Source organism: Pezoporus occidentalis, unplaced genomic scaffold, assembly GCF_034315485.1.
Source record: "Pezoporus occidentalis ecotype Australia unplaced genomic scaffold, CSIRO_AGI_Poc_V1 ctg59, whole genome shotgun sequence".
Classification (NCBI taxonomy): domain Eukaryota; kingdom Metazoa; phylum Chordata; class Aves; order Psittaciformes; family Psittacidae; genus Pezoporus; species Pezoporus occidentalis.
This window is the reverse complement of record NW_026915932.1, coordinates 5425365-5452961: the sequence shown is the minus strand read 5'-3', so window position 1 is coordinate 5452961 and position 27597 is coordinate 5425365. Positions and strand designations below refer to the sequence as shown.

General features: G+C 39.1%; 1 protein-coding gene across 1 annotated transcript; it reads left to right on the top strand.

Moving 5' to 3' along the window:
- The first annotated feature begins 388 nt into the window (after positions 1–388).
- On the top strand, positions 389–25738 carry PCOLCE2 (procollagen C-endopeptidase enhancer 2). Its single transcript, XM_062639020.1, has 9 exons — positions 389–544; positions 1478–1586; positions 9402–9657; positions 11163–11287; positions 14611–14747; positions 18830–18984; positions 21435–21518; positions 23496–23663; positions 25174–25738. The coding sequence occupies exons 1-9, from the start codon at positions 453–455 to the stop codon at positions 25302–25304; spliced, it is 1257 nt and encodes a 418-aa protein (XP_062495004.1). The 5' UTR covers positions 389–452; the 3' UTR covers positions 25305–25738.
- The last annotated feature ends 1859 nt before the right edge of the window (positions 25739–27597 follow it).

The window sequence follows — 27597 nt, the reverse complement described above, 5'->3', positions numbered from 1 at the left end:
CGACTGCACAAACGGTGACACTGAGTTCATTCACGGTCGGGACAAACACCCTCCCTGTGCCACCTGAGGACAGGGAGCGGGGCGTTGCAGGGGCCTTCGGCCGGTCCCGCTGACTGAGTGCTCCTTCAGCCCCTGCGTGCGCGAAGTACGCGGGTGCCGGGGGTGCCCCCGGGGCCGAGGGTGCAGCACCGCCGCCCGGGCGGGGCCGGGCACAGCCGGGGCAGGGTCCCCAGGGGCCGGGGGAAGCCGACAGCTCCCGCGGCTCCAGCAGCGCCGCGCCCCGCCCCACGGGGGACGGGCGGTGCGACCCGGCCCTGCCCTGCCCTGCCCTGCCGCAGGGGCGGGGGACCGCGGAAGCCTTTGCCTCCTCCCCCGACCCCGCCGCACACGGGAGGAGCAGGCGACAGCCGGAGGAGCGGCTCCGCGGCCCCAGCCGCCGCCGTCGCCCGGAGATGCCGCCCGCCGCCCCGCGGCCGCTGCTGCTGCTGCCGCTACTGCTGGTGGTGGTGGCGGCGGCGGCGCGCCCGGCGGCCCCGCCGCACAGGTACTGCGCACCCCCCCGCGCCCGCGCAGCGCTGCGCACCCTCCCCCGCCTCCCTCCCTCCCCCCGCAGCAGCGGTGCCCGCCGCGAGTCCGCGCCTCCGCTGCCTTCGGGCAACACCTGCGGGTGTTTCATTGCCCGTTACCGACCGCATCAGGGGAGGGCACGGAGAGGGGCTTTTCCCACGGGAACAGGCCACTGCGAGAGCAGCTCCTTGTAACACACCACGTAACGTAACATAACAGTGTAATATCCCGGTACCTAAAGCTCAGCGGGGCACTCACTCACCCTCATGTCCTCAGCAGTAATATTGTGGTTCTGCGCAGGGTTGGGGGGGGGGGGGGGGTCCCGTCTGTCCCCGGAGCAGGGAGCGGACACTGCACCCCTGAACGCCCTCACCCTGGCAAAATAGGGGCGCAGGGTTCATCGCCAGGCTGGAGCAGCAGGACTGGAGCACGTGGTGGGTTGTGTTCCTGTGGTGGAGAAAACTTCCAAAGTGACTTACGTGATGAAAATATCCAAGTTCAAAGGTTTTCAGAGTGGAACAGAAAGGAATCAAAAATTATTACTGTGCCGTTTTAATTCCTACTATATACCCTAAAAAAGTCATTACCAATCACTTTTAATAATTATGTTTCATTGTAATAGCAATTTGCAGTGATTCACACCACACCTTCCATCTTATGAACTAAAAAAGGAGGAAGGATAACAGCCCGTGTAAACCCAGAATTAGTTTCCTCTACACCTCAGTTTATTAAATTGCACATCTATGTTAGCAGTGAAATTATGTAAGTAATGAAGCATATGTTTAAAGTTAGCAATGTTTCTAAGTATTTAAGCTGTGTTTTTAAGACAGTTCATGCCTTTTTACTACTATTCACAGAATAAATTAAATATATTTAAAAATTAAGCACTACTTTTTCCTGTTATTCTCAGGCCTACATTTGCATGTGGAGGAGTTGTATCTGGAGAGTCAGGGTTTATTGGGAGTGAAGGATTTCCAGGAGTCTACCCTCCAAACAGCAAATGTACTTGGAAAATCACAGTAAGAATTTTTAATATCACAAAATCAGTGCTGAAGATAATGAAAACCTATTTGTTGTTAATGCCAGTGTTTTACATGGGATAACATATGTGTCATAATGAACTCAGTAATTCAGAGCAGCTCAGCTATCTGGAGCTTTTTAGGGTTGCTGTAATATGATAATAGTGGCTGAAATAGAACTGACCTTGCTTAATGTCAGAGGCAAATTTTCGTTAACTTCCACAGATACACCTCTAATTGTTTTAAATGAACCCACTGGAAAGCAAACGCCTACATTTCCAGTCACGGCAGAGAGCAACAGTTGGTTAGATTGAATGGACTAAAGTAAAGCAGTGGGGTGTAAATAATTAGAAGCAAAATTTTTGGCAGGAAAACCTAGAAAAATTTTCAAGCAAAACAAAAAAATTCAGGATTCAGGCAGGTTTGCTTGTCCTATGCTAATAACTGTGTTCTGCCAGGCAGGACATCTGGAGTATGTCATACAGCAAGCTGCCAAAGCAATAGAGAAGTGTTGTTACATTTATAAATGACCATACAAAACCATGTGGAAAGATTGATATTTTGATGCTGAAATGATACTGTAGGGCAGAGACATATTTGTGGACAGCAAATGCCATTAAACAATGAGGACTAAACACTCCAGTTTTGGAAGTGTCTTTATCCACAGACTCTGAGAAAGGGATTTGAATGAATGATTACTTCTCCTCACATGTGCACAAATTAAGCCCTCCAAAATTGTCTACCAAATTTCCTCTCCATTCCATAGGCACAGTTCACTAAGAACTTCATGACATTCAGGCGTAGAATATGGGCTTTAGAGAACAGAAGTATAAGAAAGCATAACACCACCACACACACCCCACACCCCCCGATTAATCTGCATGTTGACACAATCACTGAAGACAACTTCAGTTCAAAGCATTACAAGCTAGGTGCTTGCAGTAGAATAGGATGTCAGTGTAATTGTCTCCTGCTACTATAGAGATGCTGACGAAAAGCAGGAGACATTGATCTGTTTACAGTATTCAGTTAAAATGCCTCTTGTACCAAATGAGTGATGTCATTTTAATAATTTTATCCGAAGGATAGCAGTGAGGATGCAACAGTTGCTTTCTGTACCTTTATGCAGTATTATTATTAGGGCCAAGTTAAAGGTTACCTTTCATCTGTGACTGACTTTATCCAGAAGAGAATGATGTGAAATACAGTGTATGCTCATAAACAAACTTGCTTCCTGCTATTGAGAGGCTGAGATTACAGCAATTAGCATAGCCCTTCTCAGAGTCTGAAGAGCAGACGCAAATTGCATTTGGATTCATGCGCACATGCCTTAAATAAAAGGGGGAAAACCTCCCAACTTAAGTTTACCAATGTAACTCAGTATTAACTCTTCAAAAGTTCAAAATTTAATCTGGAGGAAACAATAATTTTAACAGCTAAATTTTTTACCATTAAATAATTCAGATTATAAATGGAGGCAGCACTGGGGAAGCATTTACTGAAGCATCCCATGGATCTGCCCTTCATCACATATTGGGGATGGAGGGAGAAAAGAACAATGGAATGTATTTTAAAAGTCCACAGAGAGTGGTTTTCTTACAGACTTCATGTGGCTGTGCCAAGATGTGAGTGTCCACGTTAGCCTGGACATTGTGAGAAGAGTTACCACAAAGCTGTGTGTCTGCACTCAGGCTTTACTGACAATGGGAGGAACTCGATGGCTTCTGGCATTTTGTGACCATCCTCTCTCCCGGTTTTCTGCTGTGCTGCCATTTCCTCCTGCTCTTTGACTGCTGCATACCTATTCTCCATAGCTCGCCCAAAGCCAGCAAAGGGCTGCACAACTCCAGTAGTCTGGGCTTTTCTTTTGTCCCCATCTCATTTAACCTCTATTAGGCAATATTGCTCACTAAGCCAGGTTAATTTTTTTCCTCTATCAACTGTGTAGAATGCCCTGTCCTTTGGATGCACAGGATGGACGTAGAGAAAGCAAGGAGTACGAAACTTTCAAGACTAAACCTGCATTCTTTTTAAGAAGAGAATGATTAACCAAACTGAGGGAAAGTGGTAAATTCAAGGGTCTGGTTAACCTGAATTTAAGCAATAAAATCCTTTCACTGATATTGGTGAGGCTCAGAATAGCTTGCAATAGCACCCAAGTAAGAAAGCTGCTTACACAGCCATGATGAAATATGCTGTAGTTACTGTTAGGCTTCCTCATTTAGCATCTGATCTTAGAAGGTGACTAAGGCTTTTTGCCTGTCCATTTTATCCATCCAAGGGCTGTGAACACCTTCCTGAAAACATTCAGCTTAATGCAGGATCTGACAAGTCTTTAAGACTGGAAAAGACATTGATTCACTTTGTGTCTGCGTCACAAGGAGCATGAAGCTGGTTTTTTCTCAACTACAGGATCTCTCTGTCTATGGACAAAATCCACAGAGAGGCAGAGTGACAGCTATTTCATTCTTTAGAAGAAAATATGCCTAGAAAATGTTATGGGTAATACAGATAAAGCAATGTATCATTCAGGTATCAGCTGAAATCTTTCCAACTGGTCTGCTAAACCTAGAAGAGTCTCTCTAACTCAATTATGGTTCTGTTATTTCAAGAGACTGGGACTTTTTGAGCTGGCTAAAGAAAACAGCTTCTCTATTCTAGAGAGCTCTAAGAAGTGTTCAGCACATGCTTGTGGTTATATTACAACCTTGGCAGACTACCCAGCAGCTTTTAGCTGGCTTTGCTGAGAAGTCATCTGTACAGCTATTTCCTTTCCTATAGTAATGTGTGTAGCTTTATCTAAAATATGTCATATACATTTACTTTTAATACTCTGTAATCCTTCTTGGCCATCACCTTGCATAAATGTGTCACATAGTCCAAGAATCTGGACTGCTGTCCTGTTATTTGCTGGCAGGCTGTGTCGTTCCCATAAAACTCTAACGACTTTATGTGCAACAATAATACTGGAGACTGTCAGAGTTATGTAAGGTTATATTTTTATAGGTTCAGAACCTGTGTTCCAGCAGGTTTGCTGACAATAAGCAAGGTTTGGAAAAGCTGCTTATTAGGGGAACTGGGAATCTGCCCTGGGGGAGTGAAGTATTTTAAATCATTTTCTCTACGTTTTAAGCATTCATTTCCCCATATCACTGTGAAACTGCCCCTTCCAGCAGAGAAGAGATCTTCACGCATGGTTGTATTGCCAGAAAAGAAAGAGCTGAACAGAATCTAGTGCCTTTTTGTCAGGAAGAGCAGCTAATAGGATTTTTTTACAGAACTGCTCCTCAGTGGCTGTTGAGCTGGGCAAGTGACTGGGCAGGAACTGCGGTTCTTCCCTCATATAACTCCAAATAACTTTCACATTCACTCTCAGTAGAGAGAAATAATATGTTTGGCTTGCAGGCAGCTGATGCGTTTTTCAAGTCTACCTAGGACTGCTATGGCAAAACCTACAATCAGCATTTTGGTACTAGATACACACCAGAATATATTAAACCCATCAACAATATAGGTTTAAAAAACTAGGCAAAATATTTTCCCAGAAAGTTGGCATGTAAGGGTTTTTTCCTATCAAAAGATTATTTTGAAAGCAAATAATCTAAACCAAGTGATTTTGGAAAGCATAACAGTCTGGGAATCCTCCCCAGAAACAGAGGCACAATGATGAAGATGGCTTTGCATTCAGTCAGAGTAACATAAAAGCAACATAACTGCTTTAAATGTAAGTGAACTTTGATTAATATTATGTGATATGGCAGCAATGAATTATCAAAAAAAAAAACCAAACAAACAAAACCCCCAAAAACAAAACAACAAACAAACAAAAACCCTAAGGACCTTATTTTGTGGTAGGCTGTCTATATAAAATAATCATGCCCTTTTGAAGAGGTTAACAGTCTACACAGATGATTTTAGGGAATTAAGGTGTAGAAAAACTTCCTAAAAATTCAGGGAGTGCTATTTTACTTTAGCCTTCAGTAGACGTAAGGCATCCTTCACATGAGTTTAGCGTCATAATGTCTGATCCTAAAGAAGTCTATAGACTTAAAATAAGAAGGGACACAGAGGGCAAGTATGGGTCAGTCACCCTCAGTGTGACAAGGAGCAGCAGAAGCTGAAGTGCCTCTGTCATTGTAAGATACCAGCTGGATGGATAAATCAGAAAGTGAGGCACACCCTGCAGGGGAAGCATCACACATTCTTCCTTTGACTCCTCCTCATCTTCCTTTTTCTTTTTTCTTTTTTTTTTTTTAATTAAAAGCTGCAATTCCTTCCAATTCTTCCTCTGAGGTATCCCATTATCTTACTGCATCGGACTCAGACACAGCTCAAAGTAAACAGCACTGACTCATGCTGGCCTTTGCTTTCTCCCCTGTGTTTCTAATGGAACAATGTTTTAAATGTCCTAGGATAAACATTGGCAGATTTTAGCACATTCACTTTCAACATTTAAAGAAAAGGGAAATGGTAGAAATGAAAGAAAAGCACTGTTTCGCAAGAACGAATGTTTAGGGTGGGATTCCTTGGGAGTAGCTGCAAACTGATGCAGCTGCTGCCAGAATGTGGAACCACCATCCTCTGCACTCTTGAATGTCATCTGGTCAGACCACAAACTTTTAATGATTTAACATACTGGAACAAATTTGATGGTTTTATAAATAATGAAAAATATTATTTTAATAAGCAGTGACATTATTTTGTAAAGTAATGGCACTAAGTAGCAACTGGGATTAAGGGCCTTAGTTGACACATTTCTGTAAATGACTTCTCTCCCCACATTCACCTAAATGTGAGCAAGGATTGTTGTAACAACTAAAGTCTGGAGGAGGCTTCTTGTTAAACATTCATGACCGAGTGGCTGAGTTTTATCTCCACATTTTTTACAAACAGTTGCAAAACAAAACTTAGAAACTCAGTACATGATAGGGAACATTCTTGACCAAGATCAAGTAGACTGAACTAGGAGAAGCTAGAGAGATTAAAAGCTATCATGAAGTATAATTGGATAATGTAATGTAGTTTAGTATAACACATTGGTGGAGAGAAGGGTACAACACTGCACAGAGTTACTTATACCATGAAACAGAAAACCCAAGACTTGAGTGAATGGTTGGCTGGCAGTTCAGAGTTTCGCTGCTTTGCCAACATTGTCTCCCTCTTAAGCATGGGCCAGTCCCTCATTCTGGTTCTCTGTGCCCCATTTAGGGCAGCAGGACAGAGTGGAATAACTGGGGGTAGGAGTTAGTGCCTTGAGGCTGGTGTGAGCAGAGCAGTGCTGGTTCAGTATGCTCATGGAACAAAGCTGCCACTGAGCACCCATCAGCATCATCAACGGACAACCACTTGGCTGAATCTGAATGCATTTCTAAAAGGACAGCAAAAAGACTTTTTCCTACCCCAGAAGCAGCCACCTCTCACATTTCCACTTCCTTCTTCAAACTCTGGGAGGGAGTAGGTGTCTTCAAAGACTAATTCAGGCTGAGGAAGTAAGGAAAAAATATCAGAGGTAATGACAAAACTATTTAATATGATAGAGCAACTTCTGCTCAACTTTCAGAAACAGTGGAAGGAACAGGGGAAACTTCTTAAAGGTGGGCAAGTTGTAGCAAAACTTCAAGACAGTGGAAAATGACGGACAATCTTAACTGTAGGTATAACAGCTTGGTCTGTTTTAAAACATGATGACCTTTAAAGGTCACCTCATTTGGGTCCTGTTTTACCAGTTGTACAAACTGATGAATAACGACTGTTCCAGCCCAAATGACTGTATGTTATTTTACATACATACTTCTTGGAAAAAAGGCTGCTTTAATTTAACTGCCTAAATCTGGCTTTATCTGACTAACTTTCCAGCCAGCATTTTTTAACTGATTTGTCCAGTCACACAGAGTTTGTAGTATAACCATAGATAACATTCGGGCCTTCTGACAGGAATACCAAATTCCTCTTAGCTCTTTTTCCATTAAAATGGCCATGTCTTAATGCTTCTTAGTGATTCAGACCAGCAGACAAGTGAATGCAATAGTAAAGAGAATTAGTTATGAGAGCAGTGATTCAAGGAGTCATACTGCTTTCACAGAATAAATATACATGTGGAATAATTTCTGTTACCAGCTATAGGGCTTGCTCAATTCAGTAGCCTGAGTTTTAAACCTAATATCTGGCTTCACAGTTTTCTAAAACACAGTCATTGTGGTTTGGAATTTCTGGGTAAGATCAGATGAGTTTTTGTGGTTTTGATGCAGTAGCAGTAGTAGTAGTGCCGTACGTCAGCACAGGGGAACTGAATGCATTTTTGAGAGAACTTGGAACTTAAAGGAACATACTCTGAAACCAGCAACAGGAGCTGTAGTGGGGCTTGTCAGTACATGGGGCCCAGGCAGCTGAAAACAGCTCATGCATAAGTCTGTCCTGCTGCAGGATCACTGTTAGCACTGGACATAAAAGCAGCTGCATGAATGAGTAATCTTACCATATCTACATCACACTTCTTAGCACATCTAGAGCTGCTGCCTGCGTGAGTATCTTCTGGGTTAAGTGGTCTCTTCCATCTATAGCACCTCCATCTATACCTGACAAGGCATTTTAATGCTGTGAGTTTCAACAGCTAAGACAGTTTCATATAGGAACAGTTTATCTCAAACCAGTGTTTTAAAATGAGTCACTCTTAAGGAAGGAAAAAAAATTCACTCTTAAATAAAGTGGCTTAAGTATCAACTTCCTGCAGATATATTAAGTGTGTTATATATTTAAAAGTAGAAAATAGCAGTGTTTCAGTAAAATAGAACAGATGCAATTATTCTAATAGGTTACCACTCTTTTGGGCTGTGAATTAAATGTAGCTAATTACACTCTGCCTGTCTAGCATCCCTCTATATTGCAAAATACTGTTTCCCTTCTTCCTGTCCTGTTGCATAGCATTGAGTGCTTTGTTAGAATAGTTTTCACTTCTCACTATGCTGCTTATTCTCTTACAAGCTTGCAACTCTATCCCAGGAAATGTTCTCCTCCTTGTAAACTATTATGCTTTCTCAATTTACATCCTTCTCCGTACTCTTGCCTCTTTCACAATGTCCACAGATGCAGGCATGTAAGAAGATTTGCTGTCTTACATCCCCTCAGGTGTTACAGAAAACAAAACTCTTCTGTACTGAGGACAACCACCAATGGTTCTTTTGAATTCTCTGTTCATAATTTTACATATTCTTTCCGAAAACAGTTCTTTCACTGCAGCCTTCCAGCTAAATGTACCACTTCAATAACTAAATATTAGGGTTGTACAGCATTAGCCGTAAAGTTTCCAATTTTTATTTATAAATGTAAGTCATGTGTTAGTAAATAAAAGAATTCTTTGAACTATGACATTTTATGACTTAAATAAGGCCATTTCATCTGTTCAAAATTGTAAATTGCTTCTTTTTTCTTCTTTTTTTAACATATTGCTCTCATCCTCCTCACTTTCCTTGGTGACAGGGAGCCGCATGGCTGATTGCATACTTAGAGCAGAAAACAAGAGAAACATGCCAAGCTGAACTGGGTGGTGATGCTGTATAATTGACTATATGAGCCTGGCTAGACAATACTGTGGATTAGGAAGAAAATAATGGCAACACAGATGGCCAGAGCTTTGTTTTTATGATTGGTACAATATGATTTTAAAAACTTTTCTGCCTGAAGTATACTTGACAAAAAGGGCTTACCTGATGAGAAGTGAAGGATATGAAAATACTCATGCAAATAGGGGGATCAAATAGATATGTGGTATCAGTCATGCTTCAAGATATATCTCTCCCTCCTTCCCTCTCTCTGCAGGTCCCAGAAGGAAAAGTGGTGGTTCTTTCTTTTAGATATTTAGACCTGGAAAGTGACAACTTGTGCCGATACGATTTTGTGGATATATACAATGGCCATGCCAATGGACAACGCATAGGCAGGTTCTGTGGTACTGTGAAACCAGGTGCTCTTGTATCCAACAGCAATAAAATGTTGGTGCAGATGACTTCAGACGCTAATACTGCTGGAAGTGGATTCATTGCAAAATTTTCTGCAGCAGAACCACATGAAAGAGGTAATTAACAATTACATATGTGCTGAAGAGAAATATAACTGTACAAATCTACGGAGAGCCACATAAATGCTTAAAAAGATGTGATGCCAGATGTATTAGGTATTGTGCTGTTCAACGTATTCTTTAATTATCTTGCTGAGGATATCACAAATTATAACTGTTTAATCATAGTCAAAGTAGTAAAGAGGAGGGGTAACTATTATAAGACTTGTGAAAGAGCTGCATCTAGTAGTAATATGGTAATGGCTAGTCAATAAAATGGTAGATGAAATTCAATACGGATAAAAGTTGCAAATAAGGGGGAAACCCCTAACTTCATGTATACTACAATGGGCTGTGAATTTACTATTACCACTTAGGAATGATATCTCAGTTTTAAAACAGGTAACTTATGGAAATAATAGTTGATCATCAATCCAGTGCAAATAGATGTCAAAAAAGAAACAGAACCTTAACAATTTTTTGAAAAGGGAATAAAGGCCAAACAACAACAACAAATTATGCCCCTGTAAACCCATAATGCATTTACATCTTTAATACTGTGTGCCGTTTGGATGTTCCCATCTCAGAACAAGTTATAATAAAACCATCAGAAGCAATCAGAGTCAACAAGTACAAAGGAGTTATGGAACATCTTCTGCACAAAGACCAGCTGCAAAGAATGGAACACCTTCATGCTGGAAAAGAGAAGGTCAAGGGGGGTGTAGGAGAAGGCTCTAAAGGCATTGGTGGTACAGAGAAACTGAACAGGGACCACTGCCTCTTCTCATACAAAAACCAGATGAGCAAGTGGCTGCAAAGATGGTGATTTTTCCCAGTGAGCTGTTAAGTGGTGGATTGCTGTGCCAGGGAACATCGTGGATTGTTAATTTCTTCACTGGTTTAAAAACAATTAGAAAAACGTACGAAAGAAAAAATTGTTAGGTATTATTAAACATAAAGGCATTGCCTTGTGCCTGGGAAGACCAAGAACTGAGAGAGGCTGGGAGGTTACAGGGTGGTGGCAGTGGCCTGCTGAGGGACTCTTTTTCAAGGCTTTTGCTATTGGCATGGTAGCAGATTGTTAGGTTGTTAGATAGCAGATATATGATAGCAGATAGACAGGTTGTTAGGCCTACGCAGTGCAGGTGATGAGTAATTTACAAGTCCTTCTAATTGTATCCCTGTATTGCCCCCCGACACAGCTTCCCCTGTGAGCTGTGGTGAAGTTCTCCAGCCCCCGTGACTCCTCCTCCTCCAACCCTGGTGTGCACGGGAATGCTTCTCACTCTTCTTTTTTACCCCCTTCTTCGTCTGCGTCTGGCCTTTCCTGCCCTTGATTAAACACATTTTCCCAGAGGTGCCACCAGCTGAGCTGAAGGGCTCAGCCATGTCCAGTGGTGGGGCTGTGGCAGGACTGGACTGGCCACGCCCCCTCACCGAGGCACCTGCAGCAAAACAAGTGCATTACAGGGGCTACCTGCATGCTGTTGCACTGGGGTCAGCCTGGTGTGCTGTGCTTGCAGGGGATCAGTACTGTGGGGGACGACTGGAGAAGCCGTCGGGGTCCTTCCAAACGCCCAACTGGCCAGAGCGAGACTACCCAGCGGGAGTCACCTGCTCCTGGCACATTGTCGCCCCGAAGAACCAGGTGAGGCGCTGCCATCACCCTGCCAGCGTGGCCCAGCTTCCATTGCTTGCAAGGACTAACACCTCATGACAGCCTGCTTGCACAACACGCTGCCTGCGTTGCACTGGAACAATAAAAATGCTGTTTGGCTGACATGTGAAGCTGGGCTTGTGCAAGGAGTACAGGCACACCAGCTCCAGCAGTACCCACCTTCCTCTCCGGTATTGGCTGGCTCACTCCAGTAACTCCTGTGCTTTCTCAACACTGCATGTCCTCCTCTGTCACCGACTTATTCATGTCATACATGGAATGGTTTGGGTTGGAAGGGACCTTAAAGCTCATCCAGTTCCAATCCCGGGCCATGTGCAGGGATACCTTCCACTAGACCAGGTTGCTCAAAGCCCCATCCAGCCTGGCCTTGAGCACTGCCAGGGATGGGGCAGCCACAGCTTCTCTGGGCTACCTGTGCCAGTGCCTCACCACCCGCACAGTGAAGAACTTCTTCCTAATATCCTGTCTAAACCCCTTCAGTTGAAAACCTCCTAAATTAAGCTTTTTAAAGTATCTGTAACTGGTGAGGCTTTTTAAAACAGGCATTTTTAAAGCTTATTGTGTTAATTAACGAAATACCGTGCAAATTGAATTAGGGCAGATGATCATCTCAAGACCAAACATGATCATGACCAATGCTACATTTAAGTCTAACAACATTTGTGGCATTTATTGGTATTGCTGCACTTTATTATTGAGGTACCCAGGAAGAGCTGATTTAATTTATTAAAAGCAGAAATTTTATTCTGCCTACAGTACAGGGAACGTATTCAGATTTGTCCTGCACAGGAATTTTCAATGTACGTTTCATGAAGTTTTATCTTATATTTTGAAGACAACACCATCTCATAATATGCTTCTTTAGTTAGGGAAATAACATCAGATCATATGTTACAATTTCATTAAGCCCTGAAGAGATGTGACAGCAGACCAAGAGGGCTCATTTGCCACCATTTGCCACACATGGCAAAGCGTGTTCCCTATACTGTAGGGCTCATCTCAATCCCAGCTTCACATTTTCTGGTTGTTGCTGAGCCATATGCTCTGTACTTTGGCAGGAGGTCTACTATAATTGAATGTTTTTGTCACCAAGCATGTTTGGTAGGTTGCTTTTCTTAACCACGTACAGCTTCTTAAATTCCTCTATATGTAAAGACAACTTTCCTCTTAATCTTCTGCTCATGACCATAATCCTCCAAATAAAAAAAAAAAAGCTGCCCTAGATAAATGCATTCTTCAGATCTTTCACACTTTTCCATTTACCAAGATATTTTATCCCTGGTACTGAAGCAGTGTCTCAGCTTAGTCTTTCCTGTACTACTCTTTAATCCACATTCCTTGTTTGCTAGATACAGGTCATTTAACAATTCTACAGATAGGCAGTGATTTTTAAAACCTTATCTGCAAATTGCAGATTACTTTGGTTCTTTCCAAGTATCTCTAGATAAGCGTAAAAACTTTTCCTAAGCTTGTAGAAAGGCTATGTAAGCACAAAAATAAGGACATCATATCCTGTACGTTTTGAGGATTCTGTTCCATAGATCTACAAGTTTCCAAATACGTATTTTTTGTGTACTGCAATATGGTTGTTTGCATGCAAATGAAGCAGAATTTTGACAGTTGAAAGCCATTTCCGAGGAAAGTGAATAATAATCTTTCTTCAAGTGCACATGAAAAGCTGTTCAGTCTTCCATTTGCCAAAGTTTAGGTGCTGTTGTCTCTACGTCTCTTTCACAAGCATGTGAGCAACAAAGCAAGGCACTCTTTTACTTCTAATACAAATCTATTACTTCTTTTATTACAGAAGATGTAGGAGCTTCTCATGATGGTGAAGAGCTTCTATTCTATCATGAAATATTTCTTCATTAGTGCAAAGTGCACTTAGGAACAATAATAAAGTAGATATTACAGCTTGTTGTTTTGCCTGCTATGGAAAAATTTAGCATTTCCACTCCCAATTGCATTAGTTATTTCTGTACAATCTTTTTTGATCATAAGCATGTTATTCAGATGGGTACATCCATTTAAAGTGCATTTTTTTCTTCACAACCACAAGGCTTTTGAAACAAACCTGTTACTCATCTCTGAAATGAAGTCCCCCTAGGCTACTCATACTTTATGGGAAACAAAATGATGCCTTACACTTGCGAACAGTGCAAAAGCATATCCAGGCAAAACTAAGACATCAGGTGATAGCATGCTATCATTACTATGAATGTAGAACAGGACCACTTTTACTCTTTCAGTAAATCAGAGTGTATGCAATGCACAAACTACTCATTTTTTTCATTGTACAGTCTTAAAAGATTTAATATCATCTTTGAGACAGAACTTTAAAAAGAAATCCTGCATAGCTATAATCAGCACAATTCAGTGCTGTCATTCAAGCCTCATTTCTGCTATTTATGGGAAGGTGATTTAAAAACTGTTGTGCTTCATATAAAGACACAACCTAAATGCATATATTACCTCTGTTTTAATTGTGCAGTTATGTTGTGTTCTCCTTCCTTGCTACACACAAGTGACAGTGTTATACCGCAGGACTTCCATTTCAAAGCATTAAATTCCACATCTGTTTTCTTGTCCATAGTTTTTCTTTCTTAAGTAGAAAAGCCCATAAATACAAGTCATGTTGGAGGTAATGGCATCAGTACTGGAAATATTAGAGCTATACTAGTCCTCACTTATGACTTCCAAAGCCCAACATTTATGGAAATTATGTATGGAAACACAATTCATTTAACTAGTTACTTTCTCTTGATTTTAGTCTTTACTGATTTTCTTTCTATCAATATTTTTGTTTCTGACCTTTTATTTCTGCATCAGATAAACAGCACTGGCAACCACAGTGGTTCAAGGCCTGTTCTTAATGAAGTCAGTAAAATGGGTCTTAACAAACTTTGCCCTTACTTTTTCTATAGTGTATCTTGAATGATACAATGACACTAAAAGCCCCTTGTTTGTGGTTTAGATTTGCTACAGTTACTTTAAAAGCAACCTAACACCGGACACCTACTATCCTGTTTTCATTCAAACGTAAAAATTACTTTATCACAAGTTACTTGCATATATTTGAGAACAAACTGTCTTACAGAATGTTAGTCATATGTTGAAAAAATTGTTGGAGAGAAGTCACATGGATTAAAATACTTAGCTCCACAATTAAGTGGACTAAGGACTTTTCCTTTACAGAAAGAAAAAACGATTAGTTCTTCATATGAAGAGGTCATTATAAGAGCACTAAAAAACTCCGTATATCAAAACCTTAATAAGTTATTTAACTTTCCCTGCAGCTAATAGAGTTAAAGTTTGAGAAGTTTGATGTGGAGAGAGACAACTACTGCAGATATGACTATGTTGCAGTGTTTAATGGTGGGGAAATAAATGATGCTAAAAGAATTGGGAAGTACTGCGGAGACAGTCCACCAGCGTAAGTAATTTTCTCAAATTATGAACTTTACTACCACTGTTTGCCATTTTGCTAAGAGTTTTGTACGAGGCTTCTGGAATATTTTTCTTATTTTTTAAAATTAATTATGTCATTTTCTACCTCAAACTGAACTTCTAGGAGTTGCTTCATATATTCCCACCCCCTAGGATTTTCTCTTCTCCCTCTCCCTCCACTATTAGTGCTGTCTCCAACACATATTCTGTCCTGTCCATAATTAGGGCACTCTCTAATAACAGCAATACTAATGGTAATGCCATTTATATTGGTATAATACCAATATTAACCCACAAACCACAACTCACCTATTACCCCCAAACCAACTCATCCCTCCAAGCCTCCCACCCCCAGAAACTATTTCCAACCCAGCCAATGGCACTGTAACTATAATCAGGTCTAGCATAGTAGATCATAATTATTCTCCCCAAAAGAGTAGTTTTTTTGGCTGAGGCTAATAATTTTTAGCTCTCCTTTCCTGTTGTTCCTCTTCCAGCAATCTTCTTAAAGCTGAGTAGCTTTAGAAGATGAAGAGGATGCATTTTGTTTCAAGAAATACAAGCTATTAAAAAAAAGATACATGGAGGTGTGTGACTAGACTTGTGTCTCAGAAGTGGCAGATAATTTGATTGCCAAGAGCAACTAATTGTGGTGCAGGGGGTGAGGTGCATACCTCAGTGTTTCTAAGCATAGCTTGCTAGACTGAGATTTACTATGAGGGTTTTTGTGTTTTTTGTTTGGTTGGGCTTTTTAAGGTTATGTAGTATACCCTCAGGAGGTGAGAAGAAAGGCAAACATTCTGAGGACTCTTTTAAAGAGCCCTTTTAAAGATCTTTCTTCTCCATGCAGTAGGTATGTAATAGCATAACAGTGCTAGAAAGAGAGTAAGCGTAGGCCTACAGAAATTTATTAGAAATTTGGCAAGAATTTAAGATTAGAGCTGCACCTGAAACACAGTAACATCAGTTTCTTTCAGCCAACTTAGGCTTTTGGTCTCGGGTTGCACTTTTTTCTTTTTTTTTCTTCCTTCCGCCCCCCCCCTTCAATTTGAAACTTTCTACATTTTCAGGCCCCCTTCTTGTAGTAAAGTTAAAAAAGTTTTCTACATTTAATCAAGATGATGCAAGAGGCTAAATTCTAGCTGTAGTTACATGTATAAGCACTTCTTTGTTTTCAGGAAAAACTAAAAAAGTTGCCTTCAACCCAAAGGCTGTGAGATGTTCTTGAAAGTTAGTAAAGAGAGGTCTTATGGGTAAGATTATTCTTTAATCGCTAGGTAATTCACTAAGATGATGCAAGAGGCTAAATTCCTTGCAGTGCTGTAGTTACATGTATAATCACTTGTGTTTCTTTGTTGTTCAGTGATATTAAACTTCATCTAGCAAAAGTAAACTATCTTTCCATATTGCCTTCAACCCAAAGGCTGTGATGAGCATAGCATGAGGAGATTCCCTTACAACTCAACTTTTACTGCATAATAGCAAGTATTTACCTTTAGTACTCTCTGATTAGAAACACTTAAAGAGGTGCCATACACATGCAAGTCTTTGGTCATAAGTCAGATCCAAAGCACTGGAGCAAATGGACTTGTTTCCAAGTTGAACAGAATTGAAGCCAGAAGCATGATTAGAATCTATTTTGACTCAATGCAAGTTGTGACATTTCAGATCTTTTCCGACTGAGCTAAGAACCAAACTCCACAAGATCTTGTCCTCCCCTTCGTTCTTGGAAGGCAGCAGCGAGCATCACCCTTTACAGATGAGGCTGATGGCTTTCAGTCCCTGCGATTTAGCTGCCTCTTTCCAGCTAAAACCTAGCCCAGCGGGGCAAGTACATTTTTCACTGTCAGGATCTGGTCTTGGCTGACAGGGCAGTGCAAAAGGGAGAAATGCCAGTTAGATCTTGAGAGGTAACCACACGAAGCTTCCTAAACCAACTCTCAGCTGTGGCTCAGCATCTTCTCCACAGTATGTCAAAGCCGTAAATTGGTCTGCCAAACCCTAGTGGGCTTCAAAATACAGGCATTTTAGTATGGACTTGTGAAACAGGAGAACAAGGGCATAATACTGGTCTCAGACCCAGTCACATAGCTTAGAGATGAGATTTCCTGTTACAGAATGATAAGTGTCCTGGAAGTCCATTTTACAATAGCATTGCTTCCTAAGCAGAGATCAGTATAGAGCTTGAACATAGTCACTGTCCCTTGCAGATTTGTATATAGTCAGCTTCTATATCCAGTGAAAGAGGGGAAAGTATGTCTCTTGGGGATTTTCCACTAGCTCTGAAGAATTCTCATGACAATTTATCAGCTGGATTCAGAAAAACAGTAAGGACAGGACCAGTGTTGTAAAAGAACCGGAAATCACGGTGTGTAAACTGAATGACAAAACAATCCTTCTATAGAGCATTCATTACGTCTGACACAGTAATTATGTGAGGTGGAACTCATTAACCAGCACACAGATAATGTAACATGGTATTCTGTAACAGAAACAGTATACATCAGAAGTATGAGTAAAGTGGATACCCTGAACTCATTTGGTGGTTGCAGAGATTAATTCAGATCCAACTGCAGCCAAACAAGCATACAGTGTAACCACATACCTGATTCCTAAATACAATTACTATGATATATAAATGACTGGCAAACATAATAATCACAATTTACTAGGAGCAGTAATTATTCAAAAAACCCCTGCCTCTCAAACAAAAAGCCTTTTTAAAAAAGACAGGATACACAGATTAGGTCAGATTTTCTGATTTGGAGCTCCAATTTGGTGTTCAGGAAGCAGAACAGAGCTCTCAGGCAGCTGATATCAGTGCCCTCCTATGTTCATAGTTTGTGCCAATACTGCTGCAAGAAATGCATATTCCGTGCAACTACAGCAGCATCTGTAAGTTATAGAATTCCAGATAATGAAGCACATATGTTTGTTTATGTCAGACTCAGCCATCAGAGTAAACTGATTTCTGAAACACCTGCCAAAAACCTGGGAGATGAAGACAACTTTTTAATTCAAAGGCCTGACTAAGCATTTTGAAAAGATCCTGCTCATGAACTCCGTTGGACTTCCTGGGAAGGAGCAACACAGACATTAGTTAAACTGCATCCTAAAACCACTTTCTGTTTTCCTCTGTCCTTTACAAAGATTCTTTTGCCCCTGTATTTTTCTTCCCCTTTCCAAAACCTGTGGTTTTGCTTGAAAAATCCCTGTTACTAATTATTAATAAATATTGAGACAAGGTCTGTGGAAAGCTTAGAAGAATGAGAGAAGTGATGCTTTGGCTAAACCTGCATTCCGTATGATTTTCTCTAACAGTAGTCTTGAATGAAGTCTCATCACACTGCATCCACATCCAGAAACAGTTAGTATTAGTGTCACAGAAGTTACTACACAGTTTATGAGCTGAAAACTGATACACTCAACAGTGCTAGTTTATGATGTTTCTTAAGAAAGGAAAGAAAACAAATCCTAAGAAAGGAACTCCATTAGCTCTTCAAGAGCTTGGTAATGACAAAAGCCAAGCCTACAGAAATAATAACTCAAAACATTTATTTTTAGTGCTTTTGTTAAAGAATTACAGAATCCAACACTGAATTAATTTTCTTAAGGCTGTCCAAATATGTCTTGTTTTGCATTAAACAAATGCAAATTATAAAAAAACCAAACAGCAACAACCAAACAAAAGCATTTACTTACCTCTGCTACAGGCTGAGGATCTCTTTGGTATATTTTCCCGCTGTGTTAATCTAGTCCCTTCCATTCCAAGGAAGTGAAGTCTGCAATGAAGTCACACAGAGGAATTTAAAGATACCTATATTGACATAACCTTCAGTAACCAGAGGTTTAGATGATTCATCAGAATGAGTTTCACACTCAAAACACCAGTGTCTGACTGGTAGCCAGCAAACAAACATCTATTTCAGTATTATTCTGGGGTACATATCGCATCCAGACCAATAATTAAAGTGAAGTGCTCCCTCTTTTTCTTGTAAGAGGAATGCTGTTAATACTTCTTGACTTTGGCATTCAGAACGATGGAAATATTTTGTTTTTCTATTTCAGGCCTATTCTGTCTGAGAGGAATGAATTGCTCATTCAGTTTCTGTCTGATTTAAGCTTAACAGCTGATGGGTTTATTGGCCATTATAAATTCAGACCAAAAAAATTACCCACAACTACAGTTCCACCTACTACCACAACAGTCCCTGCTACCTCAAGTAAGTTTTATGGCTTTATTTTATTCTTAAAAATATAAATTATTTTAGGACAGGGAGAGGGTTACAGAAAAATATAATAGAAAGTGTATTAAAATTTTATTGTATTTCAAATATTGAGGGAATGAGAATTAATATACTCAAGGGAGTATCTTAGTCTACTCAAGGGACAATCTACTTAACATTGCTAAAAGAAAATCTACCCAGCTGAGTGTTCAGCGTAACAGTAACCCCACCTGAGAGAATTTTCCTGTCTCTTCTCATTTTTTGACAGTTTACTAGTAAATTCCATGGAAGAATGGATGATCAAAATTCTTTTGTATAAGACGACCTAAATATTTCAGGACATATAGCTTTTATTTAAAGGAACTCTTTCTTCTACACAAGTAAAGATCTGACCGTATTTTTATTCAGGTAGTTATTAAGATCAAACAAATTGGTATGGAAGCCACCTGAGCCTTCTTCAGGTTCAATATGATGCTACCCTAGATTTATTTTTATTTTAAAAACAAACAAACCATCCCCAATGACAACAAAGAAACCAAGGGATTGGAATTTATAAATCATTATGTCATGCTAAAAATAAGTATCCTTTTATATTTAAGACTAGACAGCATATATGAAAGATCAAAGGAGGGTTTCTCTGAAGGTATTGCCAGAACTACCTCATTATTGAGATACTGAGGGATAAATTCTTACAGTTTCTATAGCCTGAATGTGAGAGATTTAAGAAACAGGCATAGCAGAAAACCAGTTTATTTGTGATGGTTTTGCAACACGTAACCTGATTTGTACATAAAATGCATCAAAAGACAGGACAGCAATGGTCTGTCAGCAGGAAACCTAGAAGCTGTGGTGCTTAAATACTGCTAATAAAGAGTTTCAAAATAGATGAAAATAAACATTATAAAATTGAAATTATAATGACCTGTAAATCATCCTGATGCTACTGCTTCTCTAACAATAAATAATTCAGTGCTTCTTCACTATAAAGAACTTCTTAACCAAGTTGTTAGTTCAAACACTTGGTCTCAAGTAATCCAGGCTGTCAGCTATCTCATGCTGTCTTTGTATTCAGGGCTTTGCCATTAAGCTTTGCTCTGTGAGCTCTTTGTGTGCGCACATGCAAAAGAGGTATACTTTATTAATTAACTCCAAATAAGTTTTTGTGACAACATGTAGAGTATCACGAGGTATGCCTCCATAGACATAGGAACTTGCTCTTTCAACACTTCTCCCTGTAGGAGGCAGTTACCTTTCTAATCAGTTGCACTGAATACCATTCACGTGAAGACCAATTAGAAAAACACCTAACCCAAACAACACAAAATCAATGAAAAATATGGAGTCCTATCTTTAAACTTTGGATTTGAAAGGCTAATCAAAGAGTATGCAAATCTAACAGTCATGGGCATAACACTGAAGACAAAGTAATTTTAATGCCATTCTGCTGAATCTCAGAAACTTGGAAAACTGTGAAAAGCATCAATTCGTTCAAGTAAAGAAAAAGTACAAATTACTGATTGGAAAATTAGTCAGAAGATTTTTTTCAGAAACTTTAGGCTGAACAAAACTTCTGCAAAATTCTCTATTCCAAAGAAAGTAAAAACCTGCAAACATATTATTCAAAACTGTTCAAGTTTTTCTTGGAAACGAGGGTTTTGTAGGGGTTTGGTCTTTTTTAATCTGTCAGTCCCAGCTCCATGTTTCCAATAATTATGATATCATTGACCAATTCCAAACAAATTTGAAAGGGACATAAAAGCCTTAAAAATACTGCAGCTGGATACAGTACGTAGAAGGTGTTAGTTGCATAAAGTAGAGACTATTAACAATGATAAAAGTACAAAGAGTATTCACTAGTTTATAAACAAATCATTCAATCTCAGAAAGGAAATGTCCCCAATATTAAAGAGATACTTCAAGCATTATGCTTTATTTCAAAATATTATCAATAAAAACTATACAGTACTAGATGTCATGGAGCTATGTGAGAAATTTAGGAAAAAAGAAAAGTCAGGAATTTGAACTCTCATCTCCCCATCACAGTACAGTAATTTCATATAAAAGGCCACCTCCTCCCTTCTCAAGTGCTACTATAATATTATGTAGTATTATGACACTTTCAGTGGACCACTAGGGCTTTATAGCAACAGACAACAAGACTATGTTACATATTTAAGATTGCACTGCAATTAAATGTGGATTTTCTGTAACATCCCATTTTATAAGGTCATTAGAACAGATACAGAGCTGGGACACACATAGAAAGGCAGTGATTGGAGGTGATGGCAGAGAAAAGTAATATTGCTATTGTGGTGTTTGTCCCTTGCAGTACCAGATCTAGTTAATGTATATATCAGGATTGTTAATTCTTTTTTTTTTTTTTAACCATACTCCTTTGTATTTGTATCAAATACCTCACTTCAGTTTACTTTTTGCTCCTCAAAAAGTTGTGAAACCTACAGTTGCCCTGTGCCAGCAAAAGTGCAAGAGGAGCGGGACTCTTGAAAGCAATTATTGTTCAAGCAACTTTGGTAAGGAATCAAATTAGTCCCTTTTTAATTATTGACTTCGCAGTGTGTTGTTAGACTCATAGGAATTTTACCAGATGTAGTTCTGACTTACTGTTAATGCATAGGCTATATTTTCTATACCATCTTATGTGTGTATCTGACATTAGTATCTGTGTATCACTCAATACATTCTTAGAGATATTCCAAAATGGGCACTGCATATATGTGTGTTTCAAACATACTTCATCAATCTGAAAAACAAATGACAATGTAAGACAACCACCTGCAGGAGAGACATGATTCAGTTAGTGCACTGTCATCTCATCTGTCTGTAACCAGCCAATACACAATCTATGCTGTACCTGCTGACTATTCCACAGTTCAATTGACAGACTTCCAATATATTTTAAAAAGAAATTAGAAGGCATCAAAGCTTGTAAGCACTGCTTTCTGTAGACAGACATTACTCGGGCAAATGATGCCTGCTACATATTTAGATGGCATTTTCACTGCTCATTTATTCAGTTATGTCTGAGTATTTTCTGATATTAATACTTGAAGATTTTTCAGTCCCCTATAACAAGCCTAAAAGTTTGATGGGATAATTTTCCCAAACACACACTGGGGTTGTTTTTTTTGTTTGTTTGTTTTAATCTAACTTTACAGCTAATCACATGAGATTTGAGGAAATTTCACAGGGTTGCATAATCTTGCTAGAAAAACAGTTGAGGGCTGGGCTGTACCCTAAAGCAGAATGGAGTCACTGCAGTGTGACCCCTTACCACTCTTGACCACCAGCCTGTTTTCATTTGCAACCAGTATAGGCTGGCCCAAGGCCAAAAGAAGCAGAGAGGGGAAAAAAAAGCCCCAAACTTAGGTCTACTTTTACTGACCAAACCTCAGCTCTCGTGGTCAATGGTAAAAGATACTATATATAAAACTTGTTCCCTTTCCTCTAGCATCAGAATAATAAACCATATTCTCTCTTGCCTTTTGTCAAATACTTTCATTTTTTTAATCTTTTCCATGGCAGGAATAGGAGTAAAAATATTTTGTATGCTACTGTGAATGGAAATGTATCTTGAGGGAGGAACAGAAATTGTACTGTTTGTAGTATGTAATTTATTCTAAATTTATTTGCTGACTTCATGAATTTAGAAGAGCCATTTCTCTTTCATGATACATTTAATTTTTATCGTTTCTAGAAATATAACTGCAGTACCCAGCATTCTAACATCCACAATTCTATTTTAATTGAACTTGAACATTCCTATTTAATTAAAAGCTCTGGAAGATAACATGCAAATTTACAAATGCCTAATGCAAACTCTGGAGTATGCAGATTTATAAAATAAATCTGGCTGCACATACCTGATAACTGAAGATCAAATTCATCCTAGGATACAATAGCTGATTTACAAAAGGTGATCTGAGAAACAAAACAAACTGCTGGTAATACCACTAATTAGTCCCTCTTGCTAAATAAAGGGCCTACAGGTTAATCTAGTCATCCCAGGAATAAAAATGGTATGTTTATTTTCATCTGAGAGATCTTTGGAAGATACGGCGATCTAATCTGTTATCTAAATTTAGCTGAAATTGGCAAATTCCTATCAATATCAGGCCTCAGACAGATCAAAATCTAGCTCCTAGGGCATTTGAGAGTGTCAGAGAGCTGGGATTTCAGCTTTTGGCTAAAAATTTTTCAATCTAACTTCTCCAGTGTTTCAAAATTAGTCATTGAAAGTAGTATCAAATTGTACTGTTTAATTGAAATTATCAAACCCCAGAACTGGGCTTGCAAAAAACTGATACATTCCAAAATATTATTATTAGGGTGCCACTAAAATTTGTCAGTAAGAAGTTATCTATTACAGGTGATTTTAGTAAGTGTTTCCAGTATTGTTTGTCTCCTTGCTATGAACTAATATACTTAGTTTTTCTTATGCCTCATATTTCTTATCTAAATAAAAATGTATCAAATGCTTTTTCTTCTAGTGATAACTGGAACTGTAATCACAACAATAACACGGGCTGGCAGTCTGCATGCCACAATATCCATCATTAATGTATATAAGGAGGGAAATTTAGCAATTCAGCAAGCTGGCAAGAGTATGAGTGCCAAGATTATTGTTGTATGTAAGCAGTGTCCTCTCATCAGAAGAGGTAAGTATGCAAGAATAACCTCCTTGTGTGTTTATAAAAGACGACATGAAATATGACCACAAAAATCAGTAAGATTACAGTAACTGTTTCTATAATCAGCAACTAATATTATAATCAATTTAGTATAAAAATAGTTATCCAGCTTTATATTGCTTTCTTCAGTTTTACTTATGAGGATTAGACTCACTTAGATCAAGGAGTTTAAAAAAAAAAAGTCTTTTTTTTTAAACCCACATGACAAAGTAAAATCTGATTTGGTTCTTTCAAATGTAGCTCAGTTACATATTTTTAATTTTTACATGTATGATTTTGGAGCTAGTTTTTATACACAATTATTTAGAAGGGAAAACAACACCATGCTAAACCTAGAAGAGCAGTATGTCACAGCAAAGGACAAAAATCAACACATTTCCCTGTTGCTTTGCTCTTGCATATATTTACATCTTTACTGTAGAAATACTACCACTGTTAAGCCCACTCTGTATCAGCAAACAGCCAGTATTTCTACAGCTATCTTAAGCAATACTATAAAGAGGTCGATCAAGATTATTTCCAGTTAAATGTAACAAAGGCTACCTATATGCTGTTGTAAGAAATACAAAGACTATTTTTCATCGAAGCAAGTAAAAAAATCAGTTTTCAGCTCTGCTTCCTGAGGCGGGAGATCATAAATGGAACCATAACAGGAAACAATCAAAATAATACTATAAGCATCACAACCCCCCTGATAACACTGAAGATACTACTAGTATTGAAGCATATTAATTCGAAGTGGGCAGTATCAAAGAGAAAAATCCTTTTTAGAAACTAGATTTTGCTCCTTTAGTTCTCTGGGAACTAGACATTTGTCTGGGAGATGTATCATCCTTGGTGGAACAAACTCTCTCCTTTTAGGCAGACTGCTGGCTCCAAATCACACACTTCTGTTTCTCCTATATCAACATTAATTATTTAATAGTCATTACTTAATATCTAAGCTTTTTTGCTTATACCCCTATAATACCTACTACTCCTTCCAACCTAAGGCCTTGCAAACTCCCAGCCCTTCTAAGCCATAAAAATATGCAAATTCATCCAATTTCTCCAAAGCCAGGGTTCACCCTACTTGCCTGACTGCCTCTTCATATATATATATAAAATGTTTATGTCTCTGAGGGAGAAAAGCAGAATAAAACACTTAAGTGCATTATCCTACAAGTGGAACAAATGAGAAAATATTCAAAATGAATGAGACACATTCCACTTGGGGTGTTAGTAGCTAAGTGAGCCAGTGTTTACTCTGCATTTCTAATGTCTTTCAGACTCATTTGACAGGCTACATTTAACGAATATTTCCTGTATATTTAATTATGTAGTAGATACCTAGCTATATATCTACTTTGATTTCACGTAATTGTATATGAGAAGGCACTGGTCAGAGCACAAAGGAATAGAGACCACGGGCAAAGAACTATAGTTACCAAATTATGTTTTGGATTTCTGCTTTGTAATCGCATTCTCTCCTTTGTAGGTTTAAACTACATCATCATGGGCCAGGTAGAAGAAGATGGTAGAGGCAAAGTCTTTCCCAACAGCTTTGTCATGAGTTTTAAGACTAAGAACTCAAAGATCCTAAATGCCTTGAAAAACAAAACATGTTAAAACTAAACTCTGCAGCTGCATTCTATCATCTCTCTTGAAAAACAGTTTTCACTTAGTGTAAGTCATGAAGATACAACTGATTGTCAATACTAAGACCATGCTTGCTCTTTCTTCCCTACCACCCACCTGAGCACACTCTGGCACAAAGCGGTAACCATACATGTACAAGACGAGAACAGATCCTCCTGAGTTTTAAAAGCTGAAGATTTGCAGCACAGCCATCTGATCTGAAACATACCAAATTCCAATTACTTGGAAGTTGTTAATTTATAATTGTCCAATTTTTTAAGGAGTTGTGTATGTAAAATAAGGTTTCTAAGTGCAATATTTATAGTAACTCATTTTATCTTAGCTTTTTCTCTAAAGTTATTTTATTACATGGATTTCTGCAGTATTACCTGTGCTTAATAAAATATTTTAGGATTAAATCATAACCAGCTAGTTATTCATTATGTATAAAGTGGGGCAGACTAAACATAGAAACCCTTTTTTGATCTTTTACATGCTTTTGATGGTTTGAGTCTTGCACAGTATGAATGACACTACATTTCCTTGCTCATTAAGGGCCTGGTTTTCCTTCTATTGAAGTCAGTTGGTTTCCATCAAGTTGTTGATTTGAATAGGATTTACTCTTCACAGAATCAAGACAACTGTAAAACATCTCCTTGCTTTTCTCTACTATTGACTGTTATTTAGTTAGGAAATGTCTCTATTAAGTTTCATAAGGTAATTAGGGAGGAGAAAGGTAGGAATTTTTAGTGGCAGTGAAGTACACATGCAAACAGTTTAAACTTTTTGGTTCTACTGTGAAAGAACAGAGAATACAGCAATGCTCAGTCTGGCACCAGGAGTGTAAATAATAGCGTATATGTCTAATTTATTTCATTCCTATATGCAAAAGGTTGAACCAGCAGATATTTTGAGAAGGGAAGAACAGACTTGAAGCAGTTAGACAATGTTATAATGTTAAGGGATCTCTGTCAGGTGAGCCTCTTGTATACAGTTCTGAAGCTGAAAGGCTATAACCAAAGACGGAGGAATAGAAGCAGATACAGGTAAACATTAATGCCAAGAATTTCAAGAACATTCTGCTCAAAAGCAAATATGAAAAACATGCTTCAAATTGGCTAAAACTTGAATACTATTAAAAAATTGCATGGATGGAACAGAATCTAAGATCCCTTTAAGTACTTATTTCCCCCATATATAAATACTATACCAGAGTTCCTTTTGTAATTTCTATCCATGGGCAGAAAACTGTAATGTAATACAGTCCCTACTGGAAGTACTTACTGCTTATTTTTGTAGTGGAATGCAGATTATCACTTTTCTTCAATGATTGATTTTGCTATGTAATGCCACAAGGCACTGCCACACTGCAAGTCAGTAGCACAGCAACATCTGTTTGGAGGATGTATGGGTAATTAGGCAGGAGACAAAAGAATCAGAGGGAGGCACAAAGATACAAAAAGGCTGCGCTGGCAGCGCACATCACACAGCTCACTACTGTAGCTACACTTCACAGACTGCTAGGCTTCTGCCTGCCTGCCTAAACCAAACAGCATTTCTCTGTGGAACTGACAGCAATGCTTTGTTCACAAAGCAGATGTAGTTTTGCAATTTAAAAAAATTAAAATTTTAATTTTCCAATATTGATTACTATGCAGATGAAGGGGTTTTATGCACAGTGCTCTCCGCACTTCTCAGCAGCAGCCTACAGAGAAGCAATGCGGAAATCATGCTCAGAACTGTCTTGAACTACAGTAATCTATTTTTATTTATAATGACATGCCCATCTGTCTGGCTTTTTTCAGCAGGGCAAGAAGAGTCTGGCAGCCTGCTCCTCGTCTCCCAAATGGTAGGCAGGGAAAACTCCTGCCTCAGCACTCCCTTTAGAACAGTTTCTTTCCCAAATCAAAGCACCGACAGCTGTAGCCCCACAACAACAGGAGCCAGGACTTAAAAAAACACAGAGCAGTGCCAGTTTTCTCAGGCCAGAATTGGTTACAAAACACAGGTAACAAGTATTAGAAGATTTTAAAAGCAGATGTAGTGACTGTAAACTTCAGGCACTTAAAATGTAACCTGCAACCAAACAGAATCAAAATTATCTAACAATGCAATTTCTGCTGTGATTTCTACAGAAATTATAATCTAAACCACAGTTCAGCAAAAGCGTGAAGTAAGCTTTCTTTAATAAATGGTTTTGACATTTCTCTTGCAAATGGAGGTAGCATGAAAATTTCCATCTCCATCTTTCATTCATCAAGGCAAAGTTAGCTACAAAACAGAC

What these genes read in the sequence shown, in the direction of transcription:
- PCOLCE2 (XM_062639020.1), top strand. Translation starts at nt 453, where the DNA reads ATGCCGCCCGCCGCCCCGCGGCCGCTGCTGCTGCTGCCGCTACTGCTG. An exon ending in AGCAGAACCACATGAAAGAG is followed by an intron (nt 9,658 to 11,162) that starts GTAATTAACAAT and finishes CTGTGCTTGCAG; the next exon opens with GGGATCAGTACTGTGGGGGA. An exon ending in GTGTCCTCTCATCAGAAGAG is followed by an intron (nt 23,664 to 25,173) that starts GTAAGTATGCAA and finishes TCTCCTTTGTAG; the next exon opens with GTTTAAACTACATCATCATG.